Below are 12,204 nucleotides of genomic sequence, written 5' to 3' on the forward strand. Positions count from 1 at the left end.
TCAACTTTCCTCCCGATGCCCACACCCCCCTACGTCTCCGATCTGCCTCACCTCCGAACCCATCCCCATTTTGAGCTGCCTACAGCGCTGAGCGCGTCCTGTACCTGCCTTTTCTCATTGCGGTATGTCTACCTCTGGATTATCATGTCTCAGCAAAATGAGGGAGCTTGAGCTCAGGTCTGCAATGCACGACGCTATGCCCACATTGAGTATAACCTGCCAGTTCCCGCGAGGCTGGGTGCCCTTGACGTTGAGGGTACTTTTCAGGGTTCCTTTGTGTCACTCCCACGTGGAAGTACGGCAAACCAAAGTGGCCAGGTTGCCATGGGCCGGGGCAAGCTCTCGAACAAAGCGGGAAAAGAAACCCTTGACACAACTTCGATGAGGCGTTGGAGGACCAGGTACTGCTATCTTGCAACAGTCAACGGTTGCAGCTGTTCTGAGAGGAATCTCGGATCCTAATCTTTGCGCCACCCTGTCAAGGCCAAGGTCCTTGTACACGTTGCGCGTACGCAGTACGAATCTGCGGCGCAGTCCGACACAATTTCCTCAAATCTCCCGCCTGAACTTTACTGGCGGCCGTCTCCGCAAGATGCCAACTAGGTTGCCACATTCCTCGGCGTGTTACGCCTGGGACAAGTTCAGATGTTATTCAACAACTGTCCCGAATCGTCAGGCTGAATCGACCGTCGGTTTGGACTTAACGGCCCGAATTCTTGCCATGACCAGTATGTAGCTTCGGCCCCGGCCGTCGTCCAAAGACACTACCAGAGTTTTGCTCCAGCAAGTAGGTGATTGGCAGACACCTGACCGCTGCCTACTAAGCCACGCTGGGCGACCGGTGTTGTCAACACTTAGGCTCTCACTGCTTGTGCTTATAGCCTCATTGGGCATTTGACGTCGTCCGATCGACATAACGTCACACGGTCCGTGAGCATTTCGACATTGTACGTCGAGCCTGTGCGACGGGATGGCGGCGGCAGTCGATCGTGAAACAACAGCACCGGATCCGATTCGTCTCGTGAGTGACCGCCCGGTTTCCGCGGCTTAAAGGGATACGACTGAAGCTCTTCGGATGGATGAAAAATATCCCCAGGACGAGAGTGTCATGACCTAATACACCGTCGTAGCGCCGCGGAAGTCTCGAAGAATAGCATCTCTAACTTTCTAGCTTGGTTACCGCAGGTAATGCATAAACGGCACAGATGATTGTGAGGCGCAAACCCAGAGACTTGGCACAAGCCCGCGCGGACAGCTAACATCGATTGACTCTCGGGCTAGTCCGCACGTAGCGCTGACCATGGCAGACGTCAACCACGCAGCCAGATTTGTGTCGTGCTGTGTCTATGTCCGTCCCCCTCCGTCCCGGAGCTAAATAGCCTCCGGTAAATCGTCAATGGTCCAAGAGTCGCTGCGTTGTCAGTGACCCCCGCGGCCTCCCGCTTGCACAATGCGAGCGCGGCAAAAAAGCTACTGCCTCTCTTGGCCATCATGAGCACGTCACTATCTATACGAAAAGCTGTATGCCGAGCGCAAGGGGAGTATTTTGGGCCGTGCTTGGTTCTCCTGGCTGTACCCAGCCCTATGGCAAACATTGATTGAGTAGGTAGTATTCATTCCGCCGGCATTGGCGTCATGTCATGCCCGCGTCGCATTCGCATTGTAACCCTTCTCCCGCACACCTTCCTCCCCAGGTAATACGCCGGCCGCGGCGGCCGTTGTCAGTGGCCGGCTTCGCTATGGCGTCGTCGATGATGTTTTCTTTTTGCTTGCTCCATGGGCTTTTGAAGTGTCGTGAGAACAGCAAGCCCTAAATGACACCGAATAGTGAGCTCAATGTACATTACTTGCCTTCTAGGGAGGCGTGTAATTGCCGGCCTAGCAGAGTTGCCGCAGACCGGGCAAAAATCATGGCAGCTACCACAGGTGCCGTATCACGATAACTAAGGAAATCTTTCTGCGTTGCAAAGTGCTGCTTGCTTTCTAAAGACGACGGAACCTTTCTCGTCTATGCTCTGGTCTGCATGAAGTCTACTTGTATTCCATGTCTATGCGGCCTGGGCCAAGCCAAGCCGCTCGACAACGCGCTTGATGGACCCCTTTTCGGCCTTGCTCCAGTCCACGCTCTTCAACTGCTCCGCCCGACCGCCACCATCCCCCTCCTCTCCAAACAGCTTCCACAGCTCGTCGACAACCTGGCTGCGTACCCTGGGCCAGGGGTGGAACATGAGTGCCCCAAGCCTCTTCCGCGCCTCCGCGACCCCGTCCCTGACACCCTCCGCAGCCTCGGGATCCGCGCCCGTGTCGTCAAAGCCGGCCACGCACCCGTACACCTTGATGCACGCCTCGAGCTTGCGCACGTTGCCCGTCTTGTAGCCCGCGCGTTGGACCTGCAAGCACAGCGAGCGCAGGCCGACCAGCACCCCGACGCACTTCTGGAAGAGGCCAACGTGGCATAGGAACGCGACGATCTCGAGCGTCGGGACGACGACGCGGTCCGCGGCTGCGAGGCCCTGGCGCGTCTTGAGGTTCGCGACGAGGGCGCCGCAGACGGACGACAGCGCGACAGGCGAGGCGGCGCAGAAGGAGGCGAGGGCGGCGCGGGAGGCGATGACGAGGTCTTCGTTGCCTGTGTCGGCGGAGGTGACGTAGCCGGAGAGGAGCTCCGACATCCAGGCCTCTTCGTCGGGGCGGGCGAGTCTGGGATGGAGAAGGTTGGAGGAGGAGGATGTGCGCAGGGTCAGGAGGGTGTGGAAGTACTCCCGTGAGGAGAAGGTCTGCTGCGTGAAGGTCGGGGCGAAGGACGGGTCGAGGGTTAGGGCGAGGACAGCATGGGCTTCGGTGCGGACGCGGTCCAGCTTCTCAGCCGCGAGGCGAAGGATGCGGAGGAAGAGTTTGGATACCGCTTCCGGCAGCCATTCGACCTCGGTGGTTTCTGGTGCAAAGGCAAGCTTCCAGAGGGACTTTGTGGCGCGGAGGGCCTCGAGCCGGACGTGGGAGCCGACATCGCCGCGGGCGTTTGTCGTGTAGTCGTTCAGGCCCTCGGCCAGGAGGTCCAGGAAGACCGGGGCGCGGTCGCGGAGCAGGACGCTCTGCGACAGGCTCTGGAGGATCGCGACGCGCGTGTCGATGTCGTTGTCGCCCGCCCACCGCGCGAGGACCGTGTCGCAGACGACGTCTGCCTCTTGGCTGCGGAACGTGCTGGTAATGGGGTACGTCATTGTGAGGGCGGAGAGCACGCCCGTGTCGTTTGCAGTGCGGGAGGTCGGGCGGTGACGCACTGTGGAGGCCCATTCCTGGATCATGGTCCTGCGGGAGTCGGGCGGGGAGAAGAGGAGGTGGATGAGGGCTGCTTCGGAGGAGGCCGAGACCGCTTCCTTCTCGGGGCGGGAGAGGCCTGCGGCGATGACGGGGCCAAAGGTCGAGATGAGACTAGTTATGGATGAGGGGATCGAAGGGAGAGCGTCGATCGTTGCCATGACGTTGAGGAGTGATTGGGTGTTTGCGGTTGAGACGACTGTGTAGCCTGGTTGGAGAGGCAACTGTGCGTTCGAGGAGAGCGTAGCCGCCTGCAGGATGGGGAGTGAGGAGGTGATGAGGCGGCTGGATGCTTCGGCAACTAGTTCTGGTCGACGGTAGGTTGTTTTCTGAAAGTCTCCCAAGATTGTCTCTAGATTTTGAATGATGCGCTGTGTGAGATCCGTGACGATGCCATCCGGCTTGGCAGCCAGTAGATCAGGGAACTTGTCCAGTACGGACGCGAGACAGAGTAGGAGTCCGTGGCGCTCGTCGACTTGTCTGGCCTGAAGAGCGCGAAGACGGGCGAGGATCCTATCGATCGAAGCCGTGAACTGAGCTGCGGCGTCAGGCGAGTTTTTCTGGGAGAGTTCCAGCGTGAGAGTGCCAAATGAAGCGCCGGCGACACGACGCGAGGCGGCGTCTGCGTCGCCTATTCCTCGCCAGCCGAGGAGACCGTCCAAGAGGGCCGCGCCGTATTGGGGCGAGAGCCTCGTTGCGTTCAGGGCCACTTCATGAATGGCGCGCGACCGTAGGGCGACGGCGTGGTAGTCGACCGTCTGCACAACCCAGATGCCCTTCTCCACCGTGTCGGGGTGTCGCCCGATGAGTTCCTGCAGCGCAGCCGAAGCACCGCGGCGGATGTTGCCTGCCGAGTCGAGCGAGGCAGTGACGACCAACTCCGTGGCGAGGACTTGTAGGATGGAGGCGTCCCGGCTGTGAGGCCTGGCAGCGACGACGGCTGCTGTGGGGACTTCCAGGAGTTCCGCGGTGGTGTACCGTCGGGCCAGGGCCCAGATGCCGAAGCATGCTGCATCGCGGACGTTGGTCCCCACGGAGCCGCCTGATGTGCTGCGCTTCTCAAAGGAGAGGCCAAGGAGCAGGCCGTGAACGATGTCTGGGAGCTGGCTTGCGGGTGGGGAGCGGCGGTATAGCAGATGCGAGAGGGTCAGCATCAGACCGTGCCATTCCAAGGGGTCTACGGCTGCAAGGTCGCGGGTCTTGAGCCCGTTGGAGTTTCCTGGCTCCTTGGTCCAGAGGACGTTGCGGTTCAACGAGTCGAGGACGGCGTCGACTACCTGGGAAGCCATCTCTGGATCGAGTCTGAGAGTGACGATGCTGAGCGCTTTGGAAGCAGCCAACCGAACGGGCGTGTCGTTGTCAGCGAGGCATTCCAGGAAGTAGCCGATGGACGTCTCGATGAGCTCCGTGCTGTCTGGGTCCGGCGGCGACTTGCGAAGGAGTAGGACGGTGACGGAGCGGATGACCTTGATCAGCATTTTGCGAGCCACGGCGACAGAGCGGATCGCGGCCGAGACGGGTGTCTCTTCGACCTCGGAGGAGGCGACTGCGTGAGCGGCGCGGAAGATGGAGGAGAGATGGGCGTCCATGTCCGACGTGTTTATAGACGATCTCAGAACGCCGGCCAGGAAGGAGAGCACGCCAATGTAAAAGTACGGCGGCTGCGGCGGAGTATCCGGGGATGGGTTGAGGGAGGCGAGGGCCCAGTTGACGAGGGCGGTCAAGACGCCTTGGGACTGCATGTCGCGGCGCATGGCGATGCGGACGAGAAGAGCGCGGGCACCATCGCGTTCCTTGCCAGGAGAGGCGAGATACTTGACTGCCACTGGGAGGATGCGGACTGTGATCCCGGGCAGGTCAGACGGCCAGGTGAAGTTTGGGATGGAAGGGAGGGTAATTTGTTCGTCTGCCGCGGCGGAGGAGATGGTGGACAGGTCGAAGGGGGCGAGAAGAAGATGCGACAGCCATAGAAGAACTAAATAGCGCTCTTCCCAGAACCATTGCTGAGTGTTGGACTGGGGGGATAAAGGGCTGAGGGAGGGACGGGAGGCCTGACGCAACCTGGAGCGCTCCGCAGACTCGAGTGCCGAGAGGAGAGGCTCAATGTAGCGGGTCTCGGCGTTGAGGAAGCGCACAACGACTTTCTCGCCACGGATCTTGGTGAATGTGTAGAGCAGCTTAGCAATGGCGACATTCAGGGGCTCGAGCAGCTGGGAGCGAGTCGAGAGTTGTTTGGGACGGTTGCGGTTCCGGATGTTGAGGTGGGCGAGGTAGGTTGTCGCTAAAAGCGGAAGCCATGTGGGAAGATGAGGATCCAGCAGTTGAGGAAGCTCTTGGAAAGGGTCGAGCAACTGCGATTGTTATTAGCCAATGAGTTTGATGAGAGGACTAATGAGATTACGCTGGATGCCAGACGGGCTGTTTCTGAGGTCCGTACGCGGCTGCGGAGAGTGTGGCCGTCCGATTTGCGTAGGAAAAGAGGAAGAGACCGAGAAAAATCCGCAATGAGATCTGTTGAGATCCTTTGGAGTTTGATGTCGCTGTCGTCCTCGTGGGCGTCCATTCTGGCGGGTGGGTGATGAGATGAGATGAGATGTGCACAGTCTAGGACATTGAAGTGAGAGCGGGGGAGACCTCAGTGAGGTGCTGGCTCGGACTCCACTAGATAGTGTTGCTTGCCTCCGCTGTCGGATGTCTGATGCTTATTGTTTGCTTGCAACTCGCAATCACCACTTGCGATGTCGTGGGTAACGATTGCGGCAGTGAAGTCGGGTTCGTGTGAGTGAGTTGCGAAGGAAGCCAGAGGTGTGGATAACGTGGTGATGCCCGCACAGTGCTATTGTCGACTTGTCGCTTTATTTGACACTGTTGAAAGGTTCATCAACCATCCTTGGAGGAGAGATAGTCTAGACTTCCGTTCTCTCTGGAAAGACATCATGTTTTCTTAAAAACACTCAGACTTGTTTAAAAGTATGCTCACATATCACCGTCGCCTGAGCTAAGAAATGTATGATCACGTGTCCGTTGGTCAAAGCAGTCACCAGATATCTCAACGAACTCTTCTTCGGCTTACATGAAATCGACTTCAACAGGGCCACCAAAAGTGCAAATCAAAATAACTTTTTGTATATCTGATGATAGTCTCATAACAATTTCCGATTGTGCTGCTTTCGGCCCGAAGGAGTGTGGTAGACTCGATCCAACTAATAACTCTGCTTTTACTCAACCGCCGTACACTACAGTGCAGAATCTAGTGGGTTGCAATAACGTAATTAAGGCCGTGTATTCATTTCCCCTGTCCCATGGAATTATGTACGCTGACCATGTCGGGGACCATCAGAAGGGTATAAAGCCAAATGTGGTAAAGAGAGGTGCAAAGTCGCTCTCTAGCGGCACTTAGAACATTGCGAAGGCGAGCATGCCAGCCAGTACAGCGATGCTGAAGGTAGTAGCGGCAGCGCTGCTCACAGGAACGGTAGTGGTAGTCGAAGAAGGAGCAGACGTGGGCACGCTCACGGTGGCATTACCGCCGGAGCCTGAGCCCGAGCCCGAACCAGATCCTGAGCCAGAACCAGAGCCAGAACCGGAGCCGGAGCCGGAGCCAGAACCGGAGCCGGAGCCGGAGCCAGAGCCGGGAGTGGCAGACGGCGACGCACCGCCGCTTCCACCGGAGCCGGAGCCACCGGAGGGCACAGCAGTCGACAACGTCGTAGCTCCACCATAATCAGAACCGGAGTCAGTACCCGTGGCAGTGGCGGTAGCCGTCGGAGTGCCAGCAGCGGTAGAAGAGCTGGAGGTGGTGTTGTCACAAGACAGGTCGTACAAAGGCTTGTTGGTCAGGGTTGAGCCAATGACACCGAAGCTGGGGTTGGGAGTAGTGGGAGAAGAGTCCTGGAAAGTGTACCACCAGACATTTGTCTTTCCAAACATGGGGCAGCCAACCTCGTCCCAGAAAGTCTTCGCGTTCTCGAGGGAAGGGACAGCAGAACCGACGGTCTTACCGCTGACAGGCCAACCAGTTTCGGCAATCCAAACAGGCTTGCCGCCAACGGCACCCTGGGTCGCGCTCAGAGCCTCGGCCCATCGCTGCTTACTGTCAGAGATGGCGTTGGGCTTGGTGTCCTCGAAGTAGGGGTAGGCGTCCATGCCAATCCAGTCGCAAGCATCGATGACTGCCTTGTTGCTGCCATTAACCCAGGCAGTCCATGTGTCGACGTGGCCCAGAGGGGCGCTGCTCAGGGGCGAACCCTTGAGGATTTCCCGGACTTGATCAAAGTATCCCACGAGCGTGTTGGGCTCGGCACCAGCGTATTCGCCATTGGCAATGCCGGTTGGTGAATGGCGGTAGAGATCCTCACTTCCAATGGAGATGCCGGCAACCAGACCGTTGAGCTGACTGCCGTACTGCGACACCGTCTTCTTCAGGGCCTCGAGCTCGTTTGCAAAAGCTGCGTCACCGGCAGAAGCCCAGAGACCGAGTAGCAGACTGGTCTTTGTGGAGATGGCGGCGGGAATGGCTGCAATAGGGTCGTTGGTGCTTCCGCCTTGGACCATTGTGTAGAGACGGGCTGAGGTGAAAGCACCGTTGGTGCCCTCGAGACTAGCAGCAGCCTTGAATTCGGCCTCGAAGTCGGCCTGTGTCTTTGCGCTGCCGTCTGTGAAGGTAGAGCCATAGTTGAAGCCCTGGAAGGCACTGGCCGTTGCGGCGTAGAGGACCGCAGCCAAGCTGGAGGTACGCATTATGTCGGTTGCGCGTTGAGTAGTAGAGAGTTAGGTGCTGCTGGATTTTTGAGGGAGAGGCAAGTACACGAGAAAATGGAAGAGGTCGACTTGTAGATGCCGTAGGAGCCGGGTGCTCTGGAGGAATAGCAACTAGGTATTAATACGTAGGTCAAGGCCGGCGAACGAGAGACGATGTGGGTGTGTTGGTTCAGAGACCCGGAGGCACAATGAGGATAACGATTGTGAGGAGATGCAAAAGAGAGTAGGTGAAGCAAGGGAATCGGAAGAGAGGAAAGGATTGGGAAAACATGAGGGCTAGGAGGGTTTTTGACCAAGAAGGCAAATGCTTGATCAGATCACATAAACAAGCTCGATGGTCTTTGGGCCGACTTCCCTGTGCCTTGCACATGGCAGCAGAACTCCCCTTCTCCTCCAAGTACTATGTCGGTTCTCGGTTTGTTATCCCACACCCTCCCAACAAGAAGGACCAATCCAGACGAGAGAGTTGCGTAAGTGGGATGACACCTGGAGGGCGGAAGAGTCTGGAAAAGGCAAGTGAGGTTAGCTGGGTGGTTCCACATGCCCCGAGTTGAACTGACACTTCCCAACACCCCTTCCCCTCCCCCTCCCTCGCCGAGATGCAGCATCGCTGTCCAGCATTGAACGCTTAAGACGCAGGAACAAGGTGTGCCCCGTATCCAAAGCACATCTTTAGGTTTCTTCTGCAGGACTGCCCCTGAAGCGACGAGGCGATGAGGTCACGGAGTGTGCAGGGCAACCAAATCGGGGCAGGACGGCTCAAAACAAAGGCCCAATCACGGCTGCCATCCCATTTTACCGGCGAGCCGGCGCCCATCTTGGGCCGTCAAGAGTCCCCGGGCACGCGCTGGCTTGCCCATTTTTAGCAGCCATGTGCACTAAGCTCACCCCTGTGTCCCTGTACGGCCAGCCCGTGATGGTAAGCCCGGTCGAATCGCCCCCTCCCCCGTATTTTCAAGCAATCCCAATGTTGCGAGAGACCATAATAACACCTCGTCGGAATGCGCGACATGTCTGTCTATCATTCAATTTGGGAAAGTTTCTGTCGATATTTTGGTCAGTGAAGGCCTGTCTTGTAAGAACGCGAATCTGAGTCTGCCATCTGCAGTCATCTGGCGTCAGTGCCCGAGGAATAACACTTTCTGCTCTGCCCTAAGGTATGTGGCATGTAGGCACTGGTAGGGTAAGGTAGGTTTCCCGACGGCTTCCGGTGCCGTCTGCCACCCGCCTAGCGAGACCACCTAGACTCACGTAACTCCCAACAACGCGTGGTTGCTTGACGTCCTAAGTTGGCGAAACCAAGTGGCGTTCGACATGTTGAGTTGGTTGGGCACGACTGCCGCTCTGTGGAAGAGTCTACTGCAGGGGAAAAGCCAGACCGAAGCCAGGCAGATCAATCGCCAATGACGGAAGCTGGGTGACTGCGAGGAAGACTGGGAAAAAGCAACAGCGGAGATGTGACAGCTGCAGGTACCAAGCGCTCGCTTCCCCAGGTATGCAAGGGTTAAGGGTCTCAGGGGACCACATTCCCCGTCTGCAGTGGCCCTCTCAGCTCGGAGCCTCCAAACCGCTGTTATGATTTTTCCTCGCTCTACCCAATTCTCGCAGTCGATGGGGTCGAGAAATCGCACGTCATTTCATGGCCAATTCTTCCCACTAATGTCAATTTGAGAGGCATCAGAAAAAACACGACGAAATTAGGATCACGTAATGCACTCGTCACCCACCTCAGCCCTGGCGGAAAGCCACATCCATGGATGAGGCACGGCCGGACTAAGGATACTGAGATTATCCGGCCTTCGGTGTGACTCGTAGGGTGCGCCAACTTCGCTCACGTTTGCACCACTCATGGTTCGAAGAAAAGTGGACCCAATTGAGTCCAACGACACCTGCCAGGCAGCTTCTCTGTGCCATCTCACCAGGCTGCCTTTTGTACCTGCTCATCATCTTGACCTCATCTGCCATTTGTGCAATGATTGACAAATGATGGGCAGCAATGGCGGACTTGAACATCCAGCTTTCCACGTATCCCGAAAACGCCGTCCCGTTCACCAATACACCTCAAGCCAGTAAACCGAAGCACTCTCGAACAAGTACACGAAAGGTGCGAACCGGATGCATCACTTGCAAGAAGCGCCACGTAAAATGCGATGAGGGCAAGCCTCACTGCAGCAATTGCCTCCAGAATCGGGGATACTGCGAAGGCTACGCCCTCGAATCGAGAAAGAATGCCGCTGCAAAACCCGGCCAGGTCGTCTGGGATTCCAGGCAAGCCGTCCGCCATGCCGCACACCCGAGGATCCAGTTGAAATTGGACCCTGATGCTCTCGACTTCACCGACACATCGAGCATGCGCTACTTTGAAGAATTCGTTAACCTGGCCAAAGCACCCTGGACCAATGCAGCCGCCAGCAGCAGCTTGTGGGAAGTAACTCTCCCTCAGCTTGCACGCAACAGCAGTACCCTTCGATCTGCCGCCATGGCCATCGGTGCACTCAGCGTGTGGCATCGCCAATCAGCCCAACGGAGCCTTCGCACAATATCCGTGCCCGAGATGTCAACCAATGAGAGCGACGAGCATTACTTCAATGCTGTCGCTCACTACTGCCATTCCATCAAGGAGCAGAGCCGCCAAGCATCTCTTCAAGATGCCATCATCTTGTCTGTTCTTTTGCTCTTGTTCGAGACGCTTAGGGATAACAGAAAAGCCGCCCTGGATCACGTTAATCACGGTCTTTGTCTTATGCTGTCTCTCGTCACAGACGAGAATGCAGAACATCATATCAGGAAGCTGGCCCCCAACCCCAAGCCTCTCCTGGCTGCCATCGCCGACGTTTTCAACCACCTTGCAAAACAAGCCCGTACGGTGTTGCGCGACAGAGTGGGACAGGGGCCTCCCCTTCCAAACCTAACTAAGGTCTTAAGGAGTAGGAACCATACGATGGAATCTTTCATGATTCTATTGAGTCAAGTGCCCAGCTCGGACGTCGACATCGACGATATACCCACGGTCTTCAAAAGCCTCGACGACTTTGAAGACAGCTGGAATGCAGTTCAGCGTGCACAAACGGCAATGATCCCCATCATGGTGGAATACTTGTACAACTCGGACGTAATTCACTCACACGACGAAGAGGTCATTTATGGGTTCCATGTCAATCTCCTACAAAATCCCCGTATTGTGGAGTTCTCCAAGAAGTCAAACAAGACCATGGAAGCACTTGACGCCGGATTCCAGCCCCTTTTCAACAAGATCATCATGTCGCACGATGCCGACTCACCCCTCTACTTAAGAGCAATTCATCTGCGTCTACAGCACTTGGGCGTCTACACGTTTGACAACCCTCCAATGTATGTGAACATTGACTTGGTGAAGGCACGAACACCCCTCTTCCGAGAATATCTATCTGTTGCTTCCATCGCTCTCCGCGCAGCCAAACGAGACGTCGAGAAAAACCCGGCCCATCAAGTCTCTCTTCAGTGCAACATCACATGGCACTTGATGGTTCTGTCCTTCTTCTGTCGCGATCCGCTGGCGCGCGATGAGGCCGTGGAGATGCTGAAAGATTACCCTGGTCAAGATGGCTTGTGGAAAACACGAGCTCTGTACGCCATTGCAGCGCGAAACCGCACGATCGAATGCATGAATGCCTCCGAAGGCACGCCTGAAGAACAGTGGCGACGGTTTTGGCGTCGCGAGTTCCTCTTCGAAGAGGGCGGAGACCGTGTCCTGCTCCGCTATCTCGAGAAAGACGGTTTGCTTGGGACGTGGACGTTAGTGCAGGAGGCTGCCGTGGTCCGAGGGAAAGACGAAGACATAGTATGGACAAGGCAACCGGTGCATGGGCGTGGCGGCCTGCTTATGGCCGAAGTATTCGGTGCCGAGCGTGCAAAATTTGGAAAGAGGAGCGGCCAAGGCACCGACGTTTAGAATTCAGGCGGTTTAAGATACAACGTTTTGACGAATGTGCTTTGAAGAGAAGGAGTATACGACATGGAGACAATTACATTGATACCCAAATAAAGTAAGAAAAAGAAACAAGTCAGCCTGGGAAGTAAAGGGTTTGCCCAGACGGTCTATACAACTCGAGATCCCAAAACAGCCAACCCAAATCGCGCGCTATG

General features: G+C 56.7%; 3 protein-coding genes across 3 annotated transcripts; 1 reads left to right on the top strand and 2 right to left on the bottom strand.

Annotated features, from left to right (window-relative positions):
* Positions 1–2,048: 2,048 nt before the first annotated feature.
* Positions 2,049–5,881, bottom strand: TBCD (Tubulin-specific chaperone D; the record flags this gene model as incomplete). Its single annotated transcript, XM_032033195.1, has 2 exons — positions 2,049–5,669; positions 5,720–5,881. The coding sequence occupies 2 exons, from the start codon at positions 5,879–5,881 to the stop codon at positions 2,049–2,051; spliced, it is 3,783 nt and encodes a 1,260-aa protein (XP_031887476.1).
* Positions 5,882–6,714: 833 nt separating this feature from the next.
* On the bottom strand, positions 6,715–8,058 carry eglC-2 (putative glucan endo-1,3-beta-glucosidase eglC; the record flags this gene model as incomplete). The annotated part of the gene is made up of 1 exon (XM_032033194.1): positions 6,715–8,058. The coding sequence occupies one exon, from the start codon at positions 8,056–8,058 to the stop codon at positions 6,715–6,717; it is 1,344 nt and encodes a 447-aa protein (XP_031887475.1).
* Positions 8,059–10,075: 2,017 nt separating this feature from the next.
* On the top strand, positions 10,076–12,010 carry CGGC5_v004005 (putative transcriptional regulatory protein; the record flags this gene model as incomplete). The annotated part of the gene is made up of 1 exon (XM_032033192.1): positions 10,076–12,010. One exon carries the CDS (start codon positions 10,076–10,078, stop codon positions 12,008–12,010), a length of 1,935 nt encoding a protein of 644 aa, XP_031887672.1.
* Positions 12,011–12,204: the final 194 nt, after the last annotated feature.

The sequence above is a fragment of the Colletotrichum fructicola genome (genome assembly GCF_000319635.2).
Source record: "Colletotrichum fructicola Nara gc5 chromosome Unknown KSG_Nara_v1_contig02, whole genome shotgun sequence".
NCBI classification, from domain to species: Eukaryota; Fungi; Ascomycota; class Sordariomycetes; order Glomerellales; family Glomerellaceae; genus Colletotrichum; species Colletotrichum fructicola.